We start from the raw sequence: 23,989 nt of genomic DNA, 5'->3' as shown, positions 1-23,989 counted from the left end.
ACAGGAATAGATGTCGTGTTTGGGTGGAAAGTAAAAATGAATGTTTCTCAGAGTTAGAAACCACGAAAAAACATGATGAGGGCAAATAATCGGGAAATGCTTACATTGCTCCCAGGGAATGACCGTGAAATTCCTTCCTATTCAAGCCTGTGTTGCTGCTAGAAGCACCTAGAGTTAAGAGTTGGTGAGGCCTCCAAGACTAGCAATACATGAAGCTGCAATAATGCTGTTTTCATCCTATGGTGAAAGTTCTTGGATCTTACCTAAAGAAATGGGAATGACAAAGAATTTGGAGGCCATGTCTTGTACAGGAGATTTCTGTATGTTGGCAGTGATTTTGGTTAGCTAGGCTTTTTAGAACAGTGTTCCACCACAGTTCATCCATGTTCTCTAGTGATTATTTCTATTGAGGGCAGTGCACTTCATCTGTAAATAATAGCATGAGAAAAGTACTTATTTCTTTCAAAATATTTTCAGCAGTACTGTGCTAGGGCACAGATAGCAGAACTTTTGTACCAGTCACTGTAATCATGTGTACAAGTTGTTGGAGTTGTTTTGCCTGGATGAGCTTCCCCTCACCTTCTTTACTACCTTTCAGTTGGAATAAATTGAACTGTTGACCAAACTGCTGTACCTGCAGCATGCAGCCAAAATGTTGATCGAAGGGAAAGAGAAAAGGACTTCCACTTCCCACTGCCATTGAATATCCTGACAGTGAAGGGCTTACAGGCTGTACAGTATATCTGCAAGAGCTAATCCAAAGGCAGGAAGCCTGACAAAAAATCTGAGGGAGTATTGGTTTGTTTTTCTGAGTGAGGTTTGGTATCCACGGTGTGGGAGTTACTGACTAGAAGGGATAGGCTGTAGTTGTCCTGAGTGCTGACTGATGTTTGACTATGTAAAAACAATTGCTGCATGTGTCCAGTGAATAGTCACAGGCTGCTATGCCTAAAAACGTTCATTCTGCTATGCAGTGAAAATCTGGCCAAATTCAGGTGAAACTGTGTATCAGTTAAGAAAAATAAAAGTTTTTCATATAAATATAAAATGCTTGTTTTTTATATATATCGTAAGAGCTAGATTTTTAAAGCAAGAGCTTAATATCTTGTTCTGCCTTTTAATTTGAATATGTTCAGATCCAGGACTTTAGATAAGCATGCAAAAAGAGTTATCATCAAACTTTTTTTTCATACTGATTAATAGGTAGGGCAGGAAACAGCTGCGTAATTGCTACTTCATGTAACGCTCCTGTTAGCAGTGAAGCAATACAGACTTTAACAGGAATGGCTTGTGTGCCTGTTCCCTGGTGGCAATGTTAAGTATTTCCATTTTATACCATCCCCCCTCCCAATTTATAGCTCTGAAACCTTCACTTTTAGTCTCCATTGAAACAGTTTTTCTTTTTTTTTTTTTAATAGTTGCTCACTGATTCAAATAAAAGAAATTAAGATATTGTATTGTCATTTAAAAGATTAATATTAGTCCAGCTATTTTATCACTAGAGCATGGGAAACTTAATAGAAATACATTCTTGGTCAGGACAAACTGTGAAATAATCAGTTGAATAAAATTGCTTACCAATATTTGCTGCTGCTTTCTTTTTATACTCAGGAAATTTTTCTATTGAGTCTTAGCTAAGGGTGGCCTCAAAGCCATGCAAGGGAACCTTTTTTCAGGATGCCATGTTCCTCCTGTCATGCTGAAAGTGCTTTTGTTAGCTAGCTGAAGCAAAGAAGACAATTGGAGAGTAAGATATATTTATTATGAGGTAATTCACAGGATTGCTCATACTTTGAATGACCCTTGCAAAATATGTGTTAATAAGGTCATCTTAATATGAAAACATCTTACCTACATTTAAACATCACAGTCCTCTACATTTTCGTTCTGTTTTTTTAATTTTTCATTTTTGTCTCCCATTGATGATTGGGACTGAAATTCTGGTTAATTTTCTAGATTATTGTGGGGAAGAGACGCTTTGTGATCTCTTCCCTGGTTACAGTGTCAGAAATTATTATATCCAATTGTGAAATTGGTCTCTGTAGACAAGAGAGACTATTCTTGCTATGAACATTTTTTTTTTCCTGGAATCTTACAGAGGTACCTTTGTGACCTGCCTCAGGGGAAAAGTGAACGTTGCAAATGGACTTTGTCATAGTTTTCATCATATCCCCCCTCCGTTGTGTCGTCGTCCCCACCTCCCCCTCACTCCCCACCCCCCCCAAAAAAAGAAGATAATGCACTGGTTAGGAGTGAGGGGAGACTGGCCACTCAATAAACACTGGTAGTTATTTAAAAAGTAAAAAAATAGGAAGAGAAAAGGAAATAAGAAATGCCGAACTCCTATGGGTTGGTAAAGCACCTCTTGATCTCCCAGCTGCTCTTCTCATATTTATATCAGTACTGACTTAATTATCCTGTCTAAGAATGGAATGCTTGAGGTAGCCTGTAGAACCACTGAATTTTAACAGCAAGGCAGCACCTTGAAAGCTTTTCTGACACTGTCATATAAAGCATGGGTCTCTGTAAATGCAATTTTCAATCTGAGATTCTTGTCAAAAGAAAGTGAGCTTTCCCTCCAGTTCCGAAGAAAGTTATTAGGATCATTCATGTATATTTGCTTATCTTTTTTTAAATAAACTCATTTTTGTGCTATATGTTTTAATCATTACCAGTAGTATGAGGAAGAATCATCAGTGTTCACCTGAAAGGTTGTGAATGCCAGGTAGCCTTGATAGCACACCTCATCTGTGACACGAGTAGCTCATACCTGAACACTGAGCATATTATATCTGCTGTGTTTCACCACCACCTCTCCAGAAGCTGGACATCTGCAACTCATGCTCCTTAGTGCCTTACCCTAACACTGTAATAAGATAAGGATTATGTTCAGTGTTTTGTTTTATTTATATCCTCAGAGTAACTGCGGGGAAAAGATCCGTATTCGTCGTGTGCTGATGAACTCTCCACAGATCATCACCATCGGTTTGGTTTGGGACTCAGACCACTCTGATCTGGCTGAGGATGTGATTCACAGTCTGGGAACTTGCCTTAAACTGGGAGATGTGAGTTTTCTGTATTTTGGCACTACCTACAAAGACAGTCTTTCTCATGGTGGTCTCTAGTGGAAAATTGAGAAAAATACAAGGTCTTCACCTTTACCTTTTCAGTGTCCATAAATAGAGAAATAGAGGGCAGAACCAAGGATCTGACTTGTTCCTGAATGCCTTAGAAAACCTGTGAATTGTATATTCTTGAGTTTCTGAAGTGTCTGAAAATGTAAAAATATTTTGAAGTGAAAGGAAATTTTGGATCAGGGTTGTGCTATTTCTATGAAAATACATATATGGGCTTTCATTTTGAAGAACAGAAGTTTCTTTCTAGTTCTTTTGAAGACAAAATGTTGGTGGTGTTTGGGGTTTTTTTTTTAACTTTAGCTCCTCTTTTCATTGAAACGCGTGGTCATAACACTTAAAAGTTATTTGTAACTGAGCAGTCTCTGAGAGACGGTGGCTGGCACTGTGTGATTGAATGACAGACTGAATTAAATAGGATCTAGAGGTTTATCACCTGGAGAATTCACTTATTCTGCATTGACTGGTGCTTTAGAGTTGAATTACTGGTATACCAAATTGTAGCTGTATCTTATTGTAGCATTGAGATAGAACATAAAATAGTACATATATACACTCACACACATATTAAAAAAATGCATTGACCAGTGCACAGTATACCAAAATCAGTGTGAATTGATGGAAATGTTGTTATGAAAGTGTGGTCCTTGCATGATGAATCAGTAAGGCACAAAAAAAATGAGACCTGTGCATTTTTAAATTAATAAAATTCAATTAAATAGAAAAGACTTTTTTTCTGTTTGCTGAATTCTTTTGACCTACTAATGTCTTCAGTTCATCTTTTATGTGGTGGTGTCATAAATTGGTCCCTTCCTAAGTCAGAATAAATGCCAGTTGTTTACTGTCCAAACTGCTTTGTTTCTATAAAGAGGAATGAATGTTCTAAACAGGATTTGATATAATCAGCAAGCATGACACAGAGAATACAAATATTTGAAATAGAACCACACTAAAAATGCTGAAAAAGGTATTATATCATTGTTGTAAATGTCTTTTAAGTACACCCACAGACTCCAAGTCTTACTCAATTCATGAGCATCTGCTGAGTTGGTTGGAGTCTGTTTCTGGTCTGCCTCTCCATGTTTGCTTGAATATTGCTTGATTACTTACTTATTGCCTTGTTTTCTCTGTCTTTTGAAGTAAAAACTGACACCTCCCTATAGTACTTTGAGGTGTTTTAACATAAAGCAGTTATGTAAAATTCTAGGCATTTTATTAATTTCTCCTTTCATTTTTCTTACCTCTGTTCTTGAAGCTCTTCTTCAGAGTAACTGATGACAGAGCAAAACACTCAGAGCTGTATTTGGTGGGAATGATCTGTTACTACGGAAAACACTATTCAACCTTCTTCTTCCAAACTAAAATCCGCAAGTGGATGTACTTTGATGATGCTCATGTCAAAGAGGTGAGGAAAAAAAACATTTAGGAAAATAATAAATAATCTGTTAGGAATTTACTTGCATGTAGATCCATACTGTTTTCTACAGATTTTGAGAAATTTTTCACTGGTTTTCTGCTCAGGATCCATAAATTTGTTGCTCCTTTTTTCTCAGCAAGGTGAATTGTGCTCAAAAAAAGCATACCAGAAATCTCAGAAACCCTATTCTTACTTCTGTTCTGTTGGCTGCCAGTCTTGGTTTTATGCTGTTGTTTAAAAACCTACAGTTTGCTTATGCACACAACTAACATACATTTCTTTCCCCTGCTGACAAGCAGTATAACTATTTAGTGCCTGCTTTTGGACTCTTTGCTGGAGTATCTACATGCCAGTCTTCCCTAGTGCTTGCTGCCAACAACAAATTTTCTGCTTCTGCTGTTAGTGCTTTTTTTTAACCTTTTCACCACGCATGAGGTCCTTGACATTAAAGATACCAGTGCTGGGATGTTGGCATGCTGTTATTGTAGCCTATTAGTTTGTTTGGCATTATTTCACACCACTCTCCTTTTTCCCTTCTAGTCATGGAATCACAAAGATGAGAGAGGAAAATTTTCTTCTGTAGTCATGCCAAGCACAGTCTCATAGGGAAAAAACTCTAATGCATTTGTTCAGTCATACTTCTCTGCAGGAAAACTTTGCCAAGGATAGGTACTGCAGTGCTTTTGTAGAACACACATGTATGGAGCAAATTTGTTTAAAGAGATATTCAGTGTATCAAGTGAAACTTTATTAGTACATCTGGAAGATGTTTGAGATTAGTATAACTACATGAATTACTGCCTGGCCTGTCAATGCTTGCAGAAATATTCACATAGTGAAGTATTTAGCTTTGACTTGAATTTACTGTCCTGCTGTCTTTTATTGTTCATTTTGTTTGTTAACAAATTCTTTTCTGCTGATGAAAAGTTTGAATGTCTCAGAGGATGAAAAAATGTTTCTTATGGAAAAAAAATGAAAGGAAAGGATTATTTTTGTAGTTGTATTGTAATTTGTTTAGACATAAGATGGTGAATACCTTGATTATAGTTAGATTGGTTCAAAAGCTTTCTTGGTGAGTCCGTGTCAGTGCTGGCTATAGAAGGAGTTAAACAATGTCAGTAGAAAATCAAACTCTGAAAGAATTATGAGGGGGAAAAAGAGAAATTATTATAGAAAATAATGACAGAAAACCTTTCTTGTTTTTTTTTTTGTTGTTGTTGTTGTTTTTGTCAATTCAGATTGGTCCAAAATGGAAAGATGTTGTGACAAAGTGCATTAAGGGTCACTATCAGCCTTTGCTGCTGCTCTATGCAGATCCAAGAGGAACTCCAGTGTCAACACAAGACTTGCCCCCTCAGGTGGATTTACAGCAATATAGCAGGACCTGCTATGACAGTGAAGACTCGGGTAAGCAATCTGGGCTGTGTGCCTTGTACCTTTACACTGCAATGCTGCGTGTGAAAAGTTTCTCTTCTTTTGAGTGTTACTGTTAGCAACGGTCCTCATTGCTTGTCAAAGCTGATCAGGAATTCTGAAGAGGATTTCTAGTGTTTCATCTTTGACCTTGCTTGGTCCAAGACTCCATTGATTGTTTGGTTAGTAATCTTTTCCAAAAAAGCGTGGAGAAAGGAACTGGGGAAAAAAAAAGGGAAGGACCTGGTATGGATGTAGGGCAGAACAATAACAAGTGACTTCACTGATTGAGTTCATAAATTCATCAGCAGTTTTAACAGGGAAGGAATGAGACCAGAGATGCAAGAACACCAAAAATTAAAGGAAGCTGCAGAATTAAGCTCTGGAGGGAAGTTAGGGAAAAGAAATATTGAGGAAACACCATAAGTGAGTCCTTTTGTAGGATGGTGAAGGGATTTTGGGAGGGGAAGAAGTACCATTTTTTTAAAAATAGAATTGCTGCAGCTAATCTGGAGCCAATTGGTTTGTTTTTTATTCAGAGAAAGCAGTTCAAAAATGAACGGATTTGGGGAAACTGAAAGGGAAGTGATTGGCAAACGCTTTTGCCCGTAGGTCATGTTTACTACTTCATTTCTCCTCATCTGTTTTATGTCAAAAAAGATCTACAGCTATAGATATGTAGCTTCAGAGGTTAGAACTTGGTCTGTTCAAGATACCAGTAGCAGTCTGAACAGGTTGTTAGTTTGTTGATGTTCTAGATAATTTCGGACATTTAGTCACACTGTTAGGGATTGAGGCCTCATATAAAGATGAATAAATACATTCTGAGAAAGATACTCAATTTTAGTACAGACAGGATGAAAATAAAACCTGGTTGTATGTTATATTGTAATGATTTTGCAAGATCGTAAACATGAAAAATTGAAACAGAGAATATCCTCAGTTACAGAAGGGTTTATAAGTTGCCAAGAGCAGCAAGGTGAGACCAAAATCACAACCTTTCTTCCAGGATTTTAACCCACTTGTACAGCTGTAATTCCAATAACATTTTGTGGTTTTCCTGGCTAATTGCTAGCTTTACACTTCCTGGCCAGTGAATCTGTAGTGAACATCTGCTGTCTTCTTATTTATGTGTTGACAATCTACTAGTAATGAAACAAATCTCAAACACCTCTTAAGATAATACAAATAGAAACATCAGCGGAATGACCTTCACTTCTCACTTGACAAGGTACCTTGCAATTTACAAACCTGTCTTCCTGTTCCAAAAAAGAAAAAAAGTCTGGAGGAGAGCTTTTAGTGCTTTGTATCAGTTGTGAGCACTTCTGCAAGCTTCAGCTGTGAATTTGCCTTGCTGACCTCCAGGAAATACATAGATAACTCTTCTGCTTGTTGTCTCTGCAGTATCTAATATTGTGTTTTAAAATGACTTCAGGAAGCTGAATACAAAAAAATACCTCTATGAAAAGGTGTTTCCTTTCAGATAAAAATCAGAAGGCTCTAGTGAGTAACCCGCTCTTTCATTTCAAAAACACTTGGTGAGTCCTCGAGGCTTACTCCTCTGCAGTCTGTGGTGTTCAGCATTGATACCAAGTACTTGAGAGAATCCGTGAGATATTGTATGTTGAAGTGCCAGAAGAATTCTTACCCTGTATGTTTTCCTGTCAAATTGAAGTGAATTATTTTCTAGGCTTGTTGATAGCCAGACTTTTCTACTTTAATATACCTTTTTCAGAATGACCTTTTTGTCTCTTAAGTGTAATTACAGCTTCCTTTGGATTCTTCAGTGTTACCAGATGTCCACAGCCCATAATTCATTAACTAAGAGATTGCTTCTTCTTAAGTTGTTGATCACTATATTGTACCTGAGCTTGTGTCAGTGGCATCTGATAAATGTATCTAATCACATCAAGATCTAATACTGAAAATTATGGAGGAAAGATTGTCAGAAGATGCGGGTACAAAATGTTGTGCAGCTGAGTGCAGACAGCTCCACTTCATGTTTTTCATTTCCTGTTGAATAAGGACCTCAGGATGCAAATAGTTTTCCAGTTCTCAGTTCCACAGCGCTGATTTCTGTTGCCTACATTCGCCTCTCTTTCTATTACTGTCATCTCTGTTAACAGCTGTATTCTGTATTTCTTTAGAACAACAAGATTTTTAACCAGTAAGGAGGTGGGGGGAAGTTTCTGACTTCAGAAGTTCTAAAGCATCTTTAAGTAGGACATCTGCTACAGGACTTGTTCTCACCAAAAGTGTGAAGTGCCCTCAGGCTGAATGTTTGCATTTAAACATAAGAATGACTTCCTCCTTTAATTTTTTTCTTCTTCAATTTCTCCACTGAGAAACAAGTATGAAACAAATATATGGTATATTAAAGAGTATATACATCACATATGTAAAATGGCCAGCAGTCTTCAAACTGTTTGAACTTTTTTACTTTTATGTACTGAAAGCGGTGGGAGAAGGTTGTCTTTTCCTCCTCTTTTAGTGACTTCAGGAATTACTGTACTGAAGTTCAATCATGATGCTTTATTCTTTACAGTAGGATCAGTGCTGGTTTCTTGAGAAGGAATAGGTTACTTTGCTTTAGATAATACTCTTTCAGTATAAAGTTTTTACTAGATAAACTTTTGATTCATAATAGATGAAACATGTTAATTATTATAACGTTCTTGTTATTCGTATTAACACTTTTTGTATTTGACCGATTTTTTGACTTCCCCTGAAGCAGTGTATTTCATATTGTAATAGCACTTGACAGTGTTGAAACTTAACGAACAATAATTTCTGTATGGTACTAATATGTACTTTCAGTCCAACGGATGTAGTTTAATTTTGCATATTAAAAGGATTTGATAAATTTGAAGTTATCAAAGAGAAAGAAATGAGGGTTTGCAGAAAGACTGACGCTGTCACAACTTCAAAAGGAGAGGACCTTTCCCATAAGCTCTAGTGTCCTTGAATCTGAGTTTGTATGCTCGGTATTGTGTTTTTCCATTAACTTCTTGTGTAGTTGCCTCTGTTTTCTCCTTTTAGCTTTTCTTGACTTCTGTAAGAGCTGAAAAATATTGAAATTTGACATTGCTTCCTTCCCCAGGGAGAGAAGCTTCCATCTCAAGTGATACCAGGACAGATTCCTCTACAGACAGCTATCCTTATAAACAGGCACACCATGAGTCTGTGGTCAGTCACTTCTCCTCTGACTCCCAGGGGACAGTCATCTACAATGTGGAGAATGATGCAGCTTCACAAAGCAGCAGGGACACAGGTAGCAGATGCCATTACATCTCTGTGATCATTGTCATTAGATAAATGCAGTGGATTCCAGTGGAAAAAAAGAAATATATATGCAACCTATAACAGAATAGTGAACAGTGTTTAGTATTCTAAATGTTTTTGATATTTGTAATGAACTGTTGGCATTCACCAAAAAAGCACATGATTTAAAGGTCTTGTTGGCTTTTGTAGACTTGTATCTAGCCAGACAGGCCTTTACAGGTTTGTTTTTCTGTTATCCACGATACAATCTGCTCTCTTTGTTACATAATTCTGTGAGTTGGAGTCTGTACGGTGCCATTGTAGGGGTTGGTAAGTGTTGTGTGTGCTGCTTATCTGCGGGCAGTTACTTCATTTCAGGAGTTGCAGCTATCTGGGAAAGGCTCTTTCATCAGCAGAATCTGTCATACTTGGGCACTAAGGGCTGTGTGTAAGTGAGTGTTGGTAGTATTTCCTGCACCAGGGAGGAGCACAAGTTAATTTCCTCCTGTGCCATGTAAGCAAAGTTAAGTTGGAATAGACAATGAGAAGACAATCTGTGTATATTTGGGCAGCTGAACAGTCTGCCTGAACACTTTAGTTGAAAACAGGTTAACTGGAAGTCTGAAGGCTTAGATCTCCTCTATTATTCATGGCCAATGACCCTAGTCAGCCTGTGTCTGCATACAGTAGCTTCTAACACCACTTTTGAAAACATAGTGCATAAGTTAAGGTCAGACTTCTAGCATCAGAAATAGGATCTGCTAAGTCAGTTTGAAAAGCTATTTTGTTGCACCTGTAATAGGTTTTCTAAGACATGAGAGTTGAATCAGCAGCCATCCGTTACTCCAGAGTGTCAAAGCTATAATTCTACTTTCTCCTTTTAGTTGCAAAATTGTTGCTCCTGTGCATGCATAATTGGTTCATTTGAAACAATCTATGGTATGTCAAAACCTGAAAAAATATTTCAAACTTGTTTTATTTAGCGTTCTTTGATTCTTCATCAGAGGTCCAAGTAACTGTAACACACAGATTAAGACAGACCAACAGTCCTTCTAACGTTTTAGCAAATGCTTAGGTACCAATCATAGTCTTAGGTAGGGTGTGAGAAAGGAGAGAAAGTTGGAACAGAATTTGAGTGATGAGGAAGCAAAGTATATGTTTATCTTCGGAGAACAAAGACGAAATGGAAAATGCTTGTGGCATATTTTTTAAATAAGTCTGCAAAAATGGCACAGATTTATTGGATTAGGTTCCTCCCTGCAAAACTTGCCATGCAGAAGTCAGCAGAAAAGGAAAGGAGAGTTAAGGGGGATGGTTGCAAACATGTAAGCATGAAGTTCAGCATGTAACCTTTTGTTCTGTCATTTTTAGTGACTTTGTCCTTTTCTTTTTCTTTCTTCTCCTGTTGATTCTATCCTGTGTTATTCCCTTCAGCTTAGCCTGTCTCTCCACCTAAATTCAGTTGTCCTTATCTTCCCTGATTCAGCCTTAGCTGTAGTCAGCCTGTCCCCTTAGCTAGCCACTTGTCTGGGCATTTCCCCTCTTTTTTTACCTACCCAAAACCTTTCCAAAAAAGTCAGTGTGCCAACTCATACAACCGCTAAGTCATCAAATGCTGATCCGTGGGGCTATAAAGAAGCCATCCACATTTGACCTGTCAACTGAATCGTTCTGGGCAAGAGCAGGATTCTTCATTTAATGGCCATTTACCCACTACTCCAGCCCAGAAAATTATGGACCCTATCCCACATCATCCTTCGGGGAAGGACCACCATTGGGTCGTATGACCTCAGGCTCCTGGGTACTTCAGAATGGGGGCAGAAGAGTGGCTGCATAAGCCCTCTGTTTGCTCCTACCAACCTGTGCTGCTGAGAAAAATGTGCGTATTCTGGCTGCCCTATTCATGCAACTGAGATTTCAGGGGGAGGGAGTAGGGGGTGCTCTGTCTTAACCCATTTAATTTCATTTTCTTCTTTAATATGCTCTTAGACACGTGCACACAACTCCTACAAAACCAAACTTTTCCTTTAAATATCACTGTTTGCTTATAAAGCCATCCCAGCTCTGGAGGATGAGGTGTTTGAGTGATACATTCAGCAAGAGACACCTTTTAAGCTTGTTAGTGAATTTTAAAAAGTGAGTGTAAAGTGTTAGCTAATATCCTTGGGGTTTTAATTCCTATGTTCATGCATTATGTTGGATTTAGGTTTTGTTTCAGAGTGTCCAAGTAAAGACAACAAAGCCTGTGTTCTGCAGACTTCTGATTCTTGGCCTCTTCCCCATGGCTATTAAATGTCTGATGGCAAAGGGACAAAATTTGCAGTTTTTAAAAGGAGGAGAAAATATTAATGCAAAGCTAGCAGCCTTCATTCTACAAGGCTAAGCTGGGCTCGAAGTAGTCTATGCAAATCCTAAGTTAGTTCTAGTAGCACTAAATTTTGTCAAACAGCTTCTATTATGGTAGTTGAAGGATGCTAACCAAGCAACCCCTATGAGGTTGAGTTCTTTAAGTAGAGAAGTTATGCATGCTGAAGTGAAACATAAACCTCTTCTGTCTTGAGAGGAGACAGTACAAGGTATAATGCTGTTCTTGCAGTCCCTGAAAGGTGTGTGACAGTCCATGCTGTGAAGGGAAAAATAAATTTATCCAAAGCACAGTCTCATGTTCAGTCACCTAAATGCTACACATTTCTCCCTTCACTGCCAACATTTCTTTTACATCCTTAATTTCTTTTTTTTTTTTTAATAATCTGCTTGTTTCTAAAGAATTTGGCCACAAAATCACTCTCCACTTGGCAAATGAATAGAAAAGCAAGCCTTTTGTAGCTTGCTTTTTGTTGTTTGAATTCCTTCTTACTCATTTGTTCTAGTATCTTTGTAGCAATTGTAGTTGTAGTGAATTGGGTTTTTTAACTGTTGAAGGTACAATTTTACGTGTAAAATCTGCTTTAAATGTTGTTGATTTTTATGTTAATCTCTAGAAAAGGGAGAAGGCTCAGGAGAGCCAGCTGTGTGTGTAGTCTGGGGGTTGTTACTCCACTATCCGGCAGTAGGGATTTTCCTATCATCCTATGCAAGGGGAGAGTTTGTGATATAAAGGCTAGAGAAAAGTCTTTGTAGCTTATTCATAAATTCCCTTCTTATCCTGCATCTCTGCTTGGGACTACTCACGTGAGTAAAGCCATGCTTGTGTCCGTGCTTGCAGGTTTAGGACTGTGAATGTGTGAGAACCATAAAATTCAGAAAAGGCAATACAGAAAACTTGTCATGTCAAATAATCTTAATTCACATTTCATGTGAGAAAATGGGGAGTAAATTAGTAAATTGTGTGCAAGAGAAAATACTGGCATTCAGACACATAAGCTGTAGTAAGGGAATGTTGTTGTGTGTCAGCTGGTCCATGCTCATGGTCTGTGTGTGTGCTCTTAGCTTGTGGCAGATGTGAATTAGCTGGCTTAGCCCTTGAGAGCCAAGTGAGGCTTCTTCACTGTAGACTAATCTGACTCAGATTACTTAGTGTTTGCTACAGGCAAAGAGAGTGTAGTTGGATAGTTAGTGCAGAGCAGCTGATGGTGTGCAGTGATTTATTATTAGATGGTAGCTGGTTCATGTGTTTGAGTCCTTATTTAACAGAGTAATGTCAAGTAAGCTATCCTCGGGAGTTTCACGTTCATGGTCATTAAAACTGAAAGTAAGAAAGTGGTGTCCTTAGACTATTAGAAGACAAGGCAGAGTCAACCTTTTCCTTTCCCTGTGGATAAGTGTCATTAGCCAGAGTCCTTGGAGGGGCTCTATTGCTCTTTTATGACCTTAAAAAATGGAACATACTCCCCAAGACAAAACCAAAAACTTATGGATACAAAAACTTATCCGAACTTGCCAGTTAGCATTGAAGTGTCTGCAGCTCCTGAGGAGCAATAGAGTCCTGCTGCTCTTAGCACAGTGAGCACCTGATCTGAAGGCTCTTGTCATCCCTGCTGCATTCTTCTGTCCTTCCAGGCCACTTGACTGACAGTGAGTGCAATCAGAGGCATGTTTCCAAAAAGAGCTCGCTAGCAGACCGCAAGAGGAGTTCTAGCCGGTCTCGGCGAAAAGGAGATGAGGCTCAGTCATCAGGATACCATAGTGAAGGCAAGAGATGTTACTTTATTTCAAATATCAGTATCTCTTTCTGAATGTTTTTAAGATCCTCAGCATGTGCATGCATTTTGCTCATTTCCCTCCTTGTTTCTTCTGTCTTTGTCTGTATTTAGTCCTGTATTTGCTTTTTGGTTGTTTGGTTCTATTTTGTTTCATTTGTTTGATTGGGGATTGTTGTTTTTCTATTATTTTGTTGTTTTGGATTGCACTTTTCAAAGTCTGCATGAAGATGCTGCAAGTAGGTCTGCTCGTTTAACTGAAGTTATTTTTGTGGCTTTTGCTGTCTCTATAAACTGCAGGAGAAACCTTGAAGGAGAAGCAAGCCCCCAGAACTGCCCCCAAACCATCCAGCAGCACCAGCAGGCTGAGGGAATTTAAAGAGACAGTGAGCAATATGATCCACAGCAGACCACAGCAGATTTCTCAAACCGTCCAGAATTCCCCTCGTGGAGGGAGTAGTGCAGATCAGGCAGAAACACGACCCTTGAAAAGCCTCCCTGCGCACTCTCGAGACTGGGAAGTGGAGAGTACCAGTAGTGAGTCTAAGTCCAGTTTGTCTGGCAGGTACCGGCCAACCTGGAGACCCAAAAGAGAGTCTCTGAATATAGACAGCATCTTCAGTAAAGACAAGAGGAAACATTGTGGCTACACTCAGCTTAGCCCCTTCTCCGAAGAAGCAGGTAAGAGTTTGAGAAGAAAAATTTATTTCAGAGTCCGTGGAAGGTGAAATTCTGATCATGGAATTTAGGTCAGTGGTGAGTCAGTCTGTGAAGGCTGGTTTCTCTGTGGGTATTCATATTGTATGTATGACACTTCTGTTTGACTTCTGTGTGTTACATTTCTTGTGTAAGGAAATAATAAGGGAAGCATAGTCACCTACCCTGCCTAAACAGCCACAGGGCTATACTGCTAAGTATCTGGAAGTTCATCCAGAGTGTCCTTTTGTCTTGGTCTATTTTTTTCCTCTGGTTCATCATAGTATTTTTACATGATGGCTCAGAGTGTGGTGCAGAAAGTACCTTGTGTATCAGTGTGGCGTTCTTGTTGGGAGGATAAGAGTTGGCAGCCAGTGATGATTTATCTGTGACTGTTCTACACCACAGAAACTATCAACTTGTACATAGAGACTTTGTCCTCAGCTTTGGTTTTGGAGGTTGAAAAGAACTGGAAAGCATAAAGGAATATGTATAGGGAAGGTGAAGGGGAAGAGAACACAGCTTCATGGAAGGAAGGAAAGCAGACAAGAATCAAGTGGAAAGACTGAAATATGGAAAGACTGAAATATGTAAGAAAGAATTTTAAAAAAAGCAAACCAAGAAGAAATTCCGTGTCCTCTCTGAACTGATGTTATATAAGCCTCAACAAATCATGAATGGTAAAATAAACAGTGTAAAAAATAGAGCATCTGAAGTAGATATGACAGAGTACTGGAAATACAGTTGGGTATACTGTAAAATTATCTTTTACAAATACAGAATATTATGGGGAGCAAAGGATTTTCTTTCCAGACTTGATTGTTACCTTGGGGGCAATATGGTAAGTTATACAAAAGGGGGAAGATTCAAAACTAAATTTATTGAACAGATTATTCTTAATATTGCTAGGAATTGCTAGGAATGCTAGCAAATGGGGGTTTTTTCTGCTTAATACTGTGAATTTTACACTAAATTAAGGATGGTGCTTCTGGTTTAGCCATAGTTGAGAAGCTAACGTGTATGGATGTTTTGCTGGTATTGAAGCTCGCGGTACCAAGCTGTATGGTTTTGTCTTGACAGGTAAAGAACTTACTGAGAATGAGGTGAAGGAACACGCTGTTCACGAAACAAGGTCAAGCCAGTCCAGTGTGAGATACAAGCGTGGTGTGCTGGGCCGGGGCACCCAGCACCATATGGTGGATCAACATCCCCATCTCATACAGAGGATGGAGTCCGGCTACGAAAGCAGTGAGCGCAACAGCAACAGCCCCGTTAGCCTGGACATGCCCTTCCCTGAGAGCTCAAGCACCCACAGGTAGATTTCAACAAACCTTAGGTTTTGAATGATTGAAGTCTTGATTTCTACGTAGAACATTTTTCAAAACACTGCTCCTAGCTTGTAAAACACCTTTATTGGGCAGGGGAGAAATAGTAGGGAAATGGGAACCTTTTCTTGTCAGTATACTGATAGCTTACTGCTAGTGAGAAGGAAAAGAGCAAATTGAGTGAGAAATGTTGTCTAAAATGATGCATCTGAAATAGTTGTACCCTTAGTCTAAGGTTTAAAAACTCCATTAAAATATAAAACTCTGTGCTTGTCCTTTGAGTAGCTCATAGTCCTTTCTGTTTCAGTTAAACCATTGCTTCATAGAAGCCTTGTAAAAAATGAGAATTCAAGTCTTGTGAAGAAATCTTTGTTTTTAGACATACTTTCAGTATCTGTATGTGAAGTCTTTGACATTTTCAGACACTTGCAATATTTGCATGTAAAAATAAATAGGCAGCACACTGTGTGTCTCTCCTTGACTTAAGAAGCTTCAGGCAACCACACACTGACACTGTTTATGGCCAGAATAGTAGATTTGCAGCTATAAGAATCTGTTGAGAACAGCTCTCAGACCACAGCTTTAATATACATTGCATACTATTATGGAGGAGAATAGAATTATTGTCCTCTTATGTGTTAACATCCTCTTTCTCTACTTCTCCCTAGATTTTCTTATAGTAGATTTCTTCTAAAATTAAATTAAAGTGCAAGTAAATGTTTATGTGTGGATACAAAAAAGGTGGATAAAATTTCTCCTGGAGAAATTAATAACATGGTAACCTGTAATGACTCTCTTTTTGGAGGGACGTTCATATGAAGCGAACAGGTGCATTTGTTCCTGCCTGGCGTAACATCCCAAAGTCTCACAGTAGCAGCATCTTGGAAGTGGAGTCTGCTTCATCAGTTGGGAGCTGGACAAATAGCTCACACACCATTGGGAATGGTAAGATGCACTTCAGTAGGAGTGGTTATGCAAGGTAAATTGTATTGGAGTTGTTTTTTTACTTTCTAGGTGTTTATCTTCACAGTGAAGTTATAAGGAAAGGAAAAAGAAACATTGAGGAGCATAACACAGTTTCACGAGATAAAATTTATAAGATTTACCAAAGGGGATTGCAAAAAACTTTGTTGGAATATTCCTTTGATCATGTTGCTCTGGCATCTCTTTTGAGTATTGACTTAACTGATAAAATAAAGCTCTTTTTCCTGTTCTTTCTTATAACTCAGTATTCTACCTCCCAAGCATAACTCATGATAACTTAGTAGAGTCCTGAAAAGAAGCTCATAATTCTATATAGATTTCAAAACTCTCAGAAATGTGACTGTTTATTTACAAGATGTTTGGTCCTAAGACTGAGCTTTTCTGCAGATATACATTCTGCTTATGTGTCTGCTTATGTATCCTGAGCAAATATTTTATTCTGGAGAACATCTGGGGAAGGGAAAAGGAGGAGATACTTTTTGAATACCTGTAACAGTTGAACTGAGAATGATGACTGATTGATTTCTGCTGTGTAGGATATTGATATGCTTTATTTTCTTCCCATTTTCATCTGCTTTATGCAGTTAGGTGAAAAACATCTCACTTCAAATCCATTTTACTTTCAAAAGCTAGTGATCTGGCTAGATTGACATAGCATTATTTACAAATTATAAGCACAGTAAAAAGCCTCAAGATTTCATCATCAGTTTAGGGTTATCTCTTCCGATTTTTCTCTCTGTTCCATATGCTGTTTTCTTGGGTCAGGGAATCCAGAGGTGGGCTGTGCTTCAGGGGAGCTTGAAGCAATACTGTATTGGGTGAAGTTTTAAAAGTATAATTTAACAAAGCAAAATTTACAATCTGCAGTTCTGTGGTCTTTGTCAGACTGCTATATTCTAATGTTAATTTTATTCTCCACTGATACCTTGTCTTTTAAGGGATACTCTTAAGAGGTTTAACTATCAAAAAGTTTGGGTTGTTTTTTTTTATTTTGAAGGTGGAGAGATGTTTATTCCTTTAAAGAGTGAACTGGATGAATTGCAAGAGGAGGTGGCAAGGAGAGCACATGAGCAAGAACTACGCAGAAAAAAAGAAAAGGAAATGGAGGCAGCAATGGGCTTTAATCCCCGTCCCAGCAGGTTCATGGATCTAGATGAACTGCAGAATCAGGGTAACTTTTTGACTGCAGTATATTTTGCAAGATGGTAGTGCTGAAGTTTTTTGAACCTTTGAACTTGTAAGTGTGGGTGTCTCTCTCCATCCCCAATAACAATTTTGTACCTTCAGTTAGTGAAATACCATCCATTTCAAACCTGTGAGACGTGAAAAAACTGTTTGGTATTTTGACCAAATTTCCTCTTAAATGAGAAAACTAATGCAGAGGTATTTTTAATATATTTACATCTTTCCATTTCTACAGTGACACATGCTGTTAATAGTATTGATATCTAGATTTAGGTATAAGGCTTTAACCAGTGTCTTGGAATGAGCAGGGCTGTTTGTACTTTTCAGGCATCTCAGCTCCACCTACAACATAGCTTGTTTATATAAACCACTGTTTTGTTTCTGATTGATTTTAGTAGCTTTACAGCCCTAAGCAATTCTGCTTGTTCCTGCCCTTGTGCCCAGCTGTGCAGCCACAGCACAGATGTGGGAACAAGTAATCTGGCAGGTTTAAGCTGGATCTAATTGAAAATCTGAGCTGGGTTTAGGTTACGTATCTCTTCTAAGAATTAAAAAAAAAACAAACCAAATACTAAGTTTGATTGTCTTTTCATGACTCCTCATCTTTCTGGCAGGAGATGGCAGCAGAAGAGCAGCAGAGAGAATATGGCAGGATTCACATGTAGTACCTTTGTTTTAGCCCTAAATCTCCATCAGCCAGTAAGACAAGTCAGAGAGAGAGAAGTGGGATAGAGTGCACTGACCCAGAGAAGAGTAAACCCCAAAGCCTGCTGGAGCACTTAAATGGGGGTCATTGGTGGGTCAGCAGAGTCAAGAAAAGTGTAGTGAACACCTGGGCTCTGGTCCAACAACTCCATGATCAGGGCAATCCCACTGTGTTGCCAGGCCTCCTGGCATCCCCATGCTGCTTGCAGCAACCTGATGTAGATAATAGTTGAAGTACTGGTTTGCTGCTGCAGTGACAGAGAGGAAGGAGAGGGGCAGCCTGCAGCATTGCCAGCTCTGGACATGATTCCAGCTGTGCTCTGCAGCCTACAACCATGCCAACTGCTCAGCAGCCAAAATGGCACTGTGCCAATGGCAGTTGAAAAATATGATCTCTATGAGAATGTCTGACTGTGGGAATGTCTTTATAATTTTTGCTGACCATCAGTTTTTCTTTACATTTCTACTATGACCTACTGGTAACCAGGTGAAAAATTTTGATGTACCACGGTAGATGGATGTCTTTTTTTTTTAAATTAGTATAGTGTTTACTTTTGTAATATAAATGCTAATGAATGCTAATTGAAAAGTAAACCTTTGTTGTTGAGCATGAGGATGTTGTCTTCTCTGCTTCTCCTGCCTGAAAGAAAATAGTGTGTTCTCCAATACATTATCCCTCTTTGATCTCTTGTATGAGTTGGTAGAAGCAAAATTGGTTAGCTTTTCTTCTGTAAAAAAGAAAGTAAACCAGACTGGTGCCTAATGAAAAAAGAACTCAGTAGAATGTTTGAATTGAGAGGCACTGACTTGAGATCTGGGAAAGTCTTTGTTGATTCCTTTTAAGTCTTTCCCCACCCCAGTCAGAGATCCAATGCTTAACATTAACAGACTTAACTGCCTTGAAGGCTTGCTTGTATGCAGAACACTTGTGACTCATTTTCCCCTCAAGTAAACTGCTAAGAAAGCTAACTTTAGTATTCTGGCCTTGATTACAAGCCTCAGTTGCCTTGATTTTGGAACTGAATGTGCCGCTTGATTAACTCACTGCTCTAACAACTCTCACTTCCCTCTCTGGTACCAGCTTTTCATGCGAGTTCTTTGGGGTTATGGTATAAGAGTTTGTATTTACATCTGTGCACAAGGGTGTTGGGGAGCAGGTCAGGCCACAGCATGTGTTATGCAAGTTGAGAGAACTTAATTTATTGTTGGCTGAGAAAGATACTCATGGTCTCTACCACAATGACAGAGTGGTATTCTGTTAAATACTCTGTTAAAAAAATCCCACCCCTAAACAAAGCAAAAAGTCAAGTTTTATTTTCATTTTTCCCCTGCCTCATTCAAATGTGTATATTTTTGTGCATAACTCACATAATGCCTAATAGGTGACACCAGACAGTTTGGGCATTTCTTCCTTTTGGAACTGAACGTTCCAATGCCAGGACACGGTTTCTTTTTTGTGTCCAAGGATGACTTATCCGTCTCTTCTCCAGTACTTTTTCTAAATTGTTGCAAAAAGAATTCTTGACAGTTTTCCCTTCCTTCTCAGCTTCTTACACCTGTGTTCTTCAAGCTGCAAGACTGTTGAGTTTTCGTGTTCTGTATGTCTCTTTCAGCATTTGAGTGTATGCACTGAACACATTTGTAGCAGTATTTCATGCAGGCATTTACACTCATACTCAAGTCTGAGTTTTCTTCCCCTATGGAAGTAGTTGGATATCTGAAGAAGACGCAGACGGTTTCTGTCAGAAAACTTAATGTACAAGGAAAAAGCCCTGATCTGCTGTATTTTTTTTACCAATATATTTTAATTTAGATTTAATTCTAAATTTAGATTAATTCCTACTTGACAGAAGTCATTTGACCTGACTGTGATGTGTCTATTCCTTTTTTTGTACTGATTTAGAATGTAAAAATAGTAGAATAAGCCAGTACAACTCTCTCAACCAAAGAAAATTTGAGTGGAAGAAACAGTTTCACGTTGCTTTACTGTGTGGATGTCAAGCATATCAGGGTGCTCAAGATCTACTTCTGCTTAGGGAAGGTTAGGTGGTGCAGTCTGGGATACGTGCAGCCTCTGCGAGACTCCATATGTGGAAGAATTTGGCGATCACAAATGGGATGAGGGTAAGTGAGGATTCTGCAATGAATGAAACCAAAATGAAGGGTGCTGCCCATTGCAGGGAGGAGTGATGGCTTTGAGAAGTCGATGCAGGAGGCAGACTCAATCTTTGAAGAGTCGCTGAATCAGGAGCAGAAGGGGGATTGTGCTGCAGCTTTGGCTCTCTGTAACGAAGCTATATGTAAGTAACTTTAACTGCCTGAGCTATTGCGCTTTTAACAGTGTACTAATATCATAGAATAGAGTCTGAAACATTGAATCCATTAAATGGGGATCCAGATGGTCTTTAGGATCATGCAGGTAGACAGAATTTTTCATTTTTAAGAGCATTCACAATGGGGGTTTTAGTCCTATTCCTCTTCATCTCTGTTTTTTCATGTTTGCATTCATTTTGTTGTTCTCTCCAGTGCTAAGGTAGTAACAGCACTGGGCTGCTGATACACCCTTTTTGGTGCTAAATGGTATGTTTCAGCAAGCACCTTGTAGGTAACTCCCCTACCACTTGGTCCTCACAATTTTTCCCTGTTGTCAGGCCAAATTGCAAAGGCCATTAAGTTCCCCTTTATGTCATGGAGTGTGTAGTATAGGAAGAAAATAATAGCCCACTCTTGAGTCCTCTGGATTAGGAGAAATAAACTATGCTGTACTTGAACTTTCATGAAGAAAAAAGCATTAGGACATTGAAGTGCTTAAATGCATTGTGACCTTTGAGAATGTGTGCTATGTAATTTCATTTTATTTTTGGTGTTTTTCCATTTTGACTGGCTGGCTGTCTCACCTCATGCTCCCCTCTGTCTGTATAGAATGGCTGCAGACAGGGTGGGTAGCTCCTGTGCATTTGCATTTAGAAATTGGCTTTTATCGACTGCAGAATAAAGGGTGCAGCATACGGCTGTTGTGATAGTTCTGTTAGCTTCCATTCCAGCAAGGTATATGCTGAATCTCAAATCCCAGCTGGGTATTCCTGCACATAGAGGGAGTCCCAGGTATGGAGGATACAGGAGAAGAGTAGATGATGGAATAAAGCATCAATGCGGTAGGGCTGGAAAGAGCCTGTGAGAGGGGATGAGAAGTTGGGTAAAACAAGGATTTTTTTAATTTTATTTTGTTTTAGTTTCAATTAATATATTTGTACACCTGGCTAAGCTGAATGTGCATTAATGAAAACAATAGCATCCTCGTGAATTCTTTTGTGGCAGTATTTGCATGGTCCATGTTTTATGTTCCCGCTCCATCTTTTTTCTTTTTTTTTTCTTTTTCAATTTTATTCCTTTTTTCTGTTTGTTTTCTGCTATGTTTTCTTTTGCATTTTAGCTAAACTAAGACTTGCCATGCATGATGCCAGCGCTAGCACTCACAGCAGAGCCCTAGTCGATAAGAAGCTGCAAATCAGTATCCGAAAAGCCCGGAGCCTCCAGGATCGCATGCAGCACCAACAGCCATCGCAGCCGCTGCCGCCGCCAACCTGCCACCCACCGCAGGGCGGCACCATGGCCCAGTCTACAAGGTAGTCCAAGCACATCACCTAGACCCAGATCTGAGCTGCATCCATGAGCAGTGCAGTCTGGAAGGAAATAGCAAACTATGTATTCTCCTCTGGATAGTCCCGAGTCCTACTGTGTTACACCCTGTTCTTTTCTTCTCTAGGTTGAATCCTATTATAAGGGAGGCAACTACCCCATCTTCCCTCTCACCACCCTCCTTCCCCCAGTCTTTATAGAATAGTTCAATGTGCATGTGTCCAGAACATGATCTGTGACAGAGAATTGTAGCAGTCAGTGCCTGGCAGCATTGATGTCCTATGCACCAAGGGAAATAATACAGTAGACCATAACCTGGCTAAAAAAGCTGGGCTGTGTTAAAATGAAATGTGACTGTTTATAATCAGGAGCAGTTTCAGGACTCAGTAAAAGAATGTACTACAGTAAAAATCATGCTATACTTGCTTTTATGTTGGGAACCAGTGTGTTTAGTGCTCTGTAGTTTGAAAACTGTCAAGTACAGTGATCTTTTCTTTCTAGTCCACTTCTATAGTGGTGCACTGGTACAGCTCTTGGATCCAGATCCTGATCCTGTCACCTTGACTACTCTATCATTCTTCATTTTCTTTCTGTGCTTCCTAGCATCCTGTAGCCTGGCTTACCAGCCCTCCTCAGTGTTTCTTCATGAGTCTTTCTTCCATACTGACTTTAACTATAGCATAATTAACTCTGCTGTAGCTGATCCTTTTTCCTACCCTCTTTAGCATGCAGCTTAATCCTTCTTTCTTCCCATGCCATTCACTCCGAGCACTAGACCATCCCTATCCAATTTCTAGGTTGTTTCTTGAAGTGTTACTTTTCTTCCCTCCCCCTTTTCTTACATGTTGTATTATCAGGAGCTCAGATGAAATCTCAGATGAGAACCCTTTTTCTGTTCCTTTTTGTAAAATACCACATACAGCTATATACAAAACCAGTTACTTTGCATACCTGCCAGCCTATAGTTCATAATGTTCTTTTCTTTTCCTGCAGTACCTGAATTACATGTAATGAAGACTGATCTTTTTGTCAATCAGGGGTCCATTATATCCTCTTTTGCAGGAGAAATGCAGAGCTGAAATCACGTATTTTGGCAAATTCAAAGAAAATGAAAGAAAGGAACTTTCTAAACTAATTTTGCTAATGCTAAACTTGCTCACTGCTGCTCTGTCAAAAGAGCATTACTTTTGCAGAAAGCTGTATCCAATTAAATATTAATATTGCAGCCAATGAAAAAAAACCTATTCATAGCCAGAGTTCTGTACTGATATAAATAACATTATAGATAGTGCGAAGTTTGCAATTACTCACAGACAAGGTCGTTCTGCTACACGTATCAACTTGGTCTTCACAGTAACTTGCATTCTGTGCCTCTCAAGGAAGAAACAAGGCAATGATCTTACAGTTGCCTTAAGTTTTCTGTTGGAGCTGTTTGTAACCTGTCACTTTCTCACAGGCACATGGACTTGGTACGTTTTTTTTCTCTCTGTATATTAAAATGCTAAGTAAATGCAGAAAAGTACCAAGGACATCTATGAACCAAGGATATAATTGTCTTGCATTGGTAAATAAAAGAATTAAAATTATTTTCTAGAAGTATGCTTAGAATACAAATTATTGCAAAACAATTGTTATATATTTAGCTCCAACTTTATTTAATGTTTTGGATAAATATCTCAAAAATGAGAATACAAAGATGACATGAGAGAAATTTCAACCTGTTCCTTCCATTTGTCAAGTCTTCTCCCTGGAGAGAGGGAGACCTTACAGAAATATTGTCAGTTTGTGTTCACATCAGGAACATGTCCAAAGTATTTTAAAAAATATCTAAGATGTTATTGTTGCAAACAGTTGTTTTATTTTATATAAATGCTATTTTTACAGTTCTTACAGTTACCCCTACCCACATGCTCAGTCTCCAGGTGGAAGTGCCTAGGGTGCTGTACAAGAATACTTTATATAGAGCCTAATTGTAGCAAAAGACTCTTAAAAAGATGAAATGGATTCATATTTTCATAGATAGTTATAGAGTTAGATCAGATAGAGTAGGAAATCAAAGTTAGAGGCGAAGGACTAAAATGTATGTATCTA

The 23,989-nt window shown here is 38.8% G+C and overlaps 1 protein-coding gene across 10 annotated transcripts in view; it reads left to right on the top strand.

The window, feature by feature from the left end:
* Window positions 1-23,989, top strand: part of USP54 (ubiquitin specific peptidase 54) — a 95,844-nt gene that overhangs the window by 63,023 nt on the left and 8,832 nt on the right. For 7 of the 10 annotated variants that reach the window (XR_004358222.1, XM_032694455.1, XM_032694458.1 and 4 more), the window contains 11 exons: window positions 2,919-3,065; window positions 4,390-4,539; window positions 5,790-5,958; window positions 9,065-9,235; window positions 13,225-13,356; window positions 13,665-14,045; window positions 15,141-15,375; window positions 16,191-16,330; window positions 17,367-17,540; window positions 20,440-20,559; window positions 21,693-21,885. Coding sequence is in view for 9 of the 10 variants with exons in the window: in XM_032694455.1 (XP_032550346.1) it covers window positions 2,919-3,065; window positions 4,390-4,539; window positions 5,790-5,958; window positions 9,065-9,235; window positions 13,225-13,356; window positions 13,665-14,045; window positions 15,141-15,375; window positions 16,191-16,330; window positions 17,367-17,540; window positions 20,440-20,559; window positions 21,693-21,885 (2,012 nt within the window). In the remaining variant the exon portion in view is untranslated. The remainder of the gene's footprint in view (window positions 1-2,918; window positions 3,066-4,389; window positions 4,540-5,789; window positions 5,959-9,064; window positions 9,236-13,224; window positions 13,357-13,664; window positions 14,046-15,140; window positions 15,376-16,190; window positions 16,331-17,366; window positions 17,541-20,439; window positions 20,560-21,692; window positions 21,886-23,989) is intronic. The other 3 variants (XM_032694460.1, XM_032694463.1, XM_032694464.1) reach the window with 3 other exon arrangements.

The sequence above is a fragment of the Chiroxiphia lanceolata genome, chromosome 8 (assembly GCF_009829145.1).
Source record: "Chiroxiphia lanceolata isolate bChiLan1 chromosome 8, bChiLan1.pri, whole genome shotgun sequence".
NCBI lineage: Eukaryota > Metazoa > Chordata > Aves > Passeriformes > Pipridae > Chiroxiphia > Chiroxiphia lanceolata.
The sequence above is the reverse complement of the archived record's forward strand: the minus strand, read 5'-3'. Positions and strand labels throughout refer to the sequence as shown.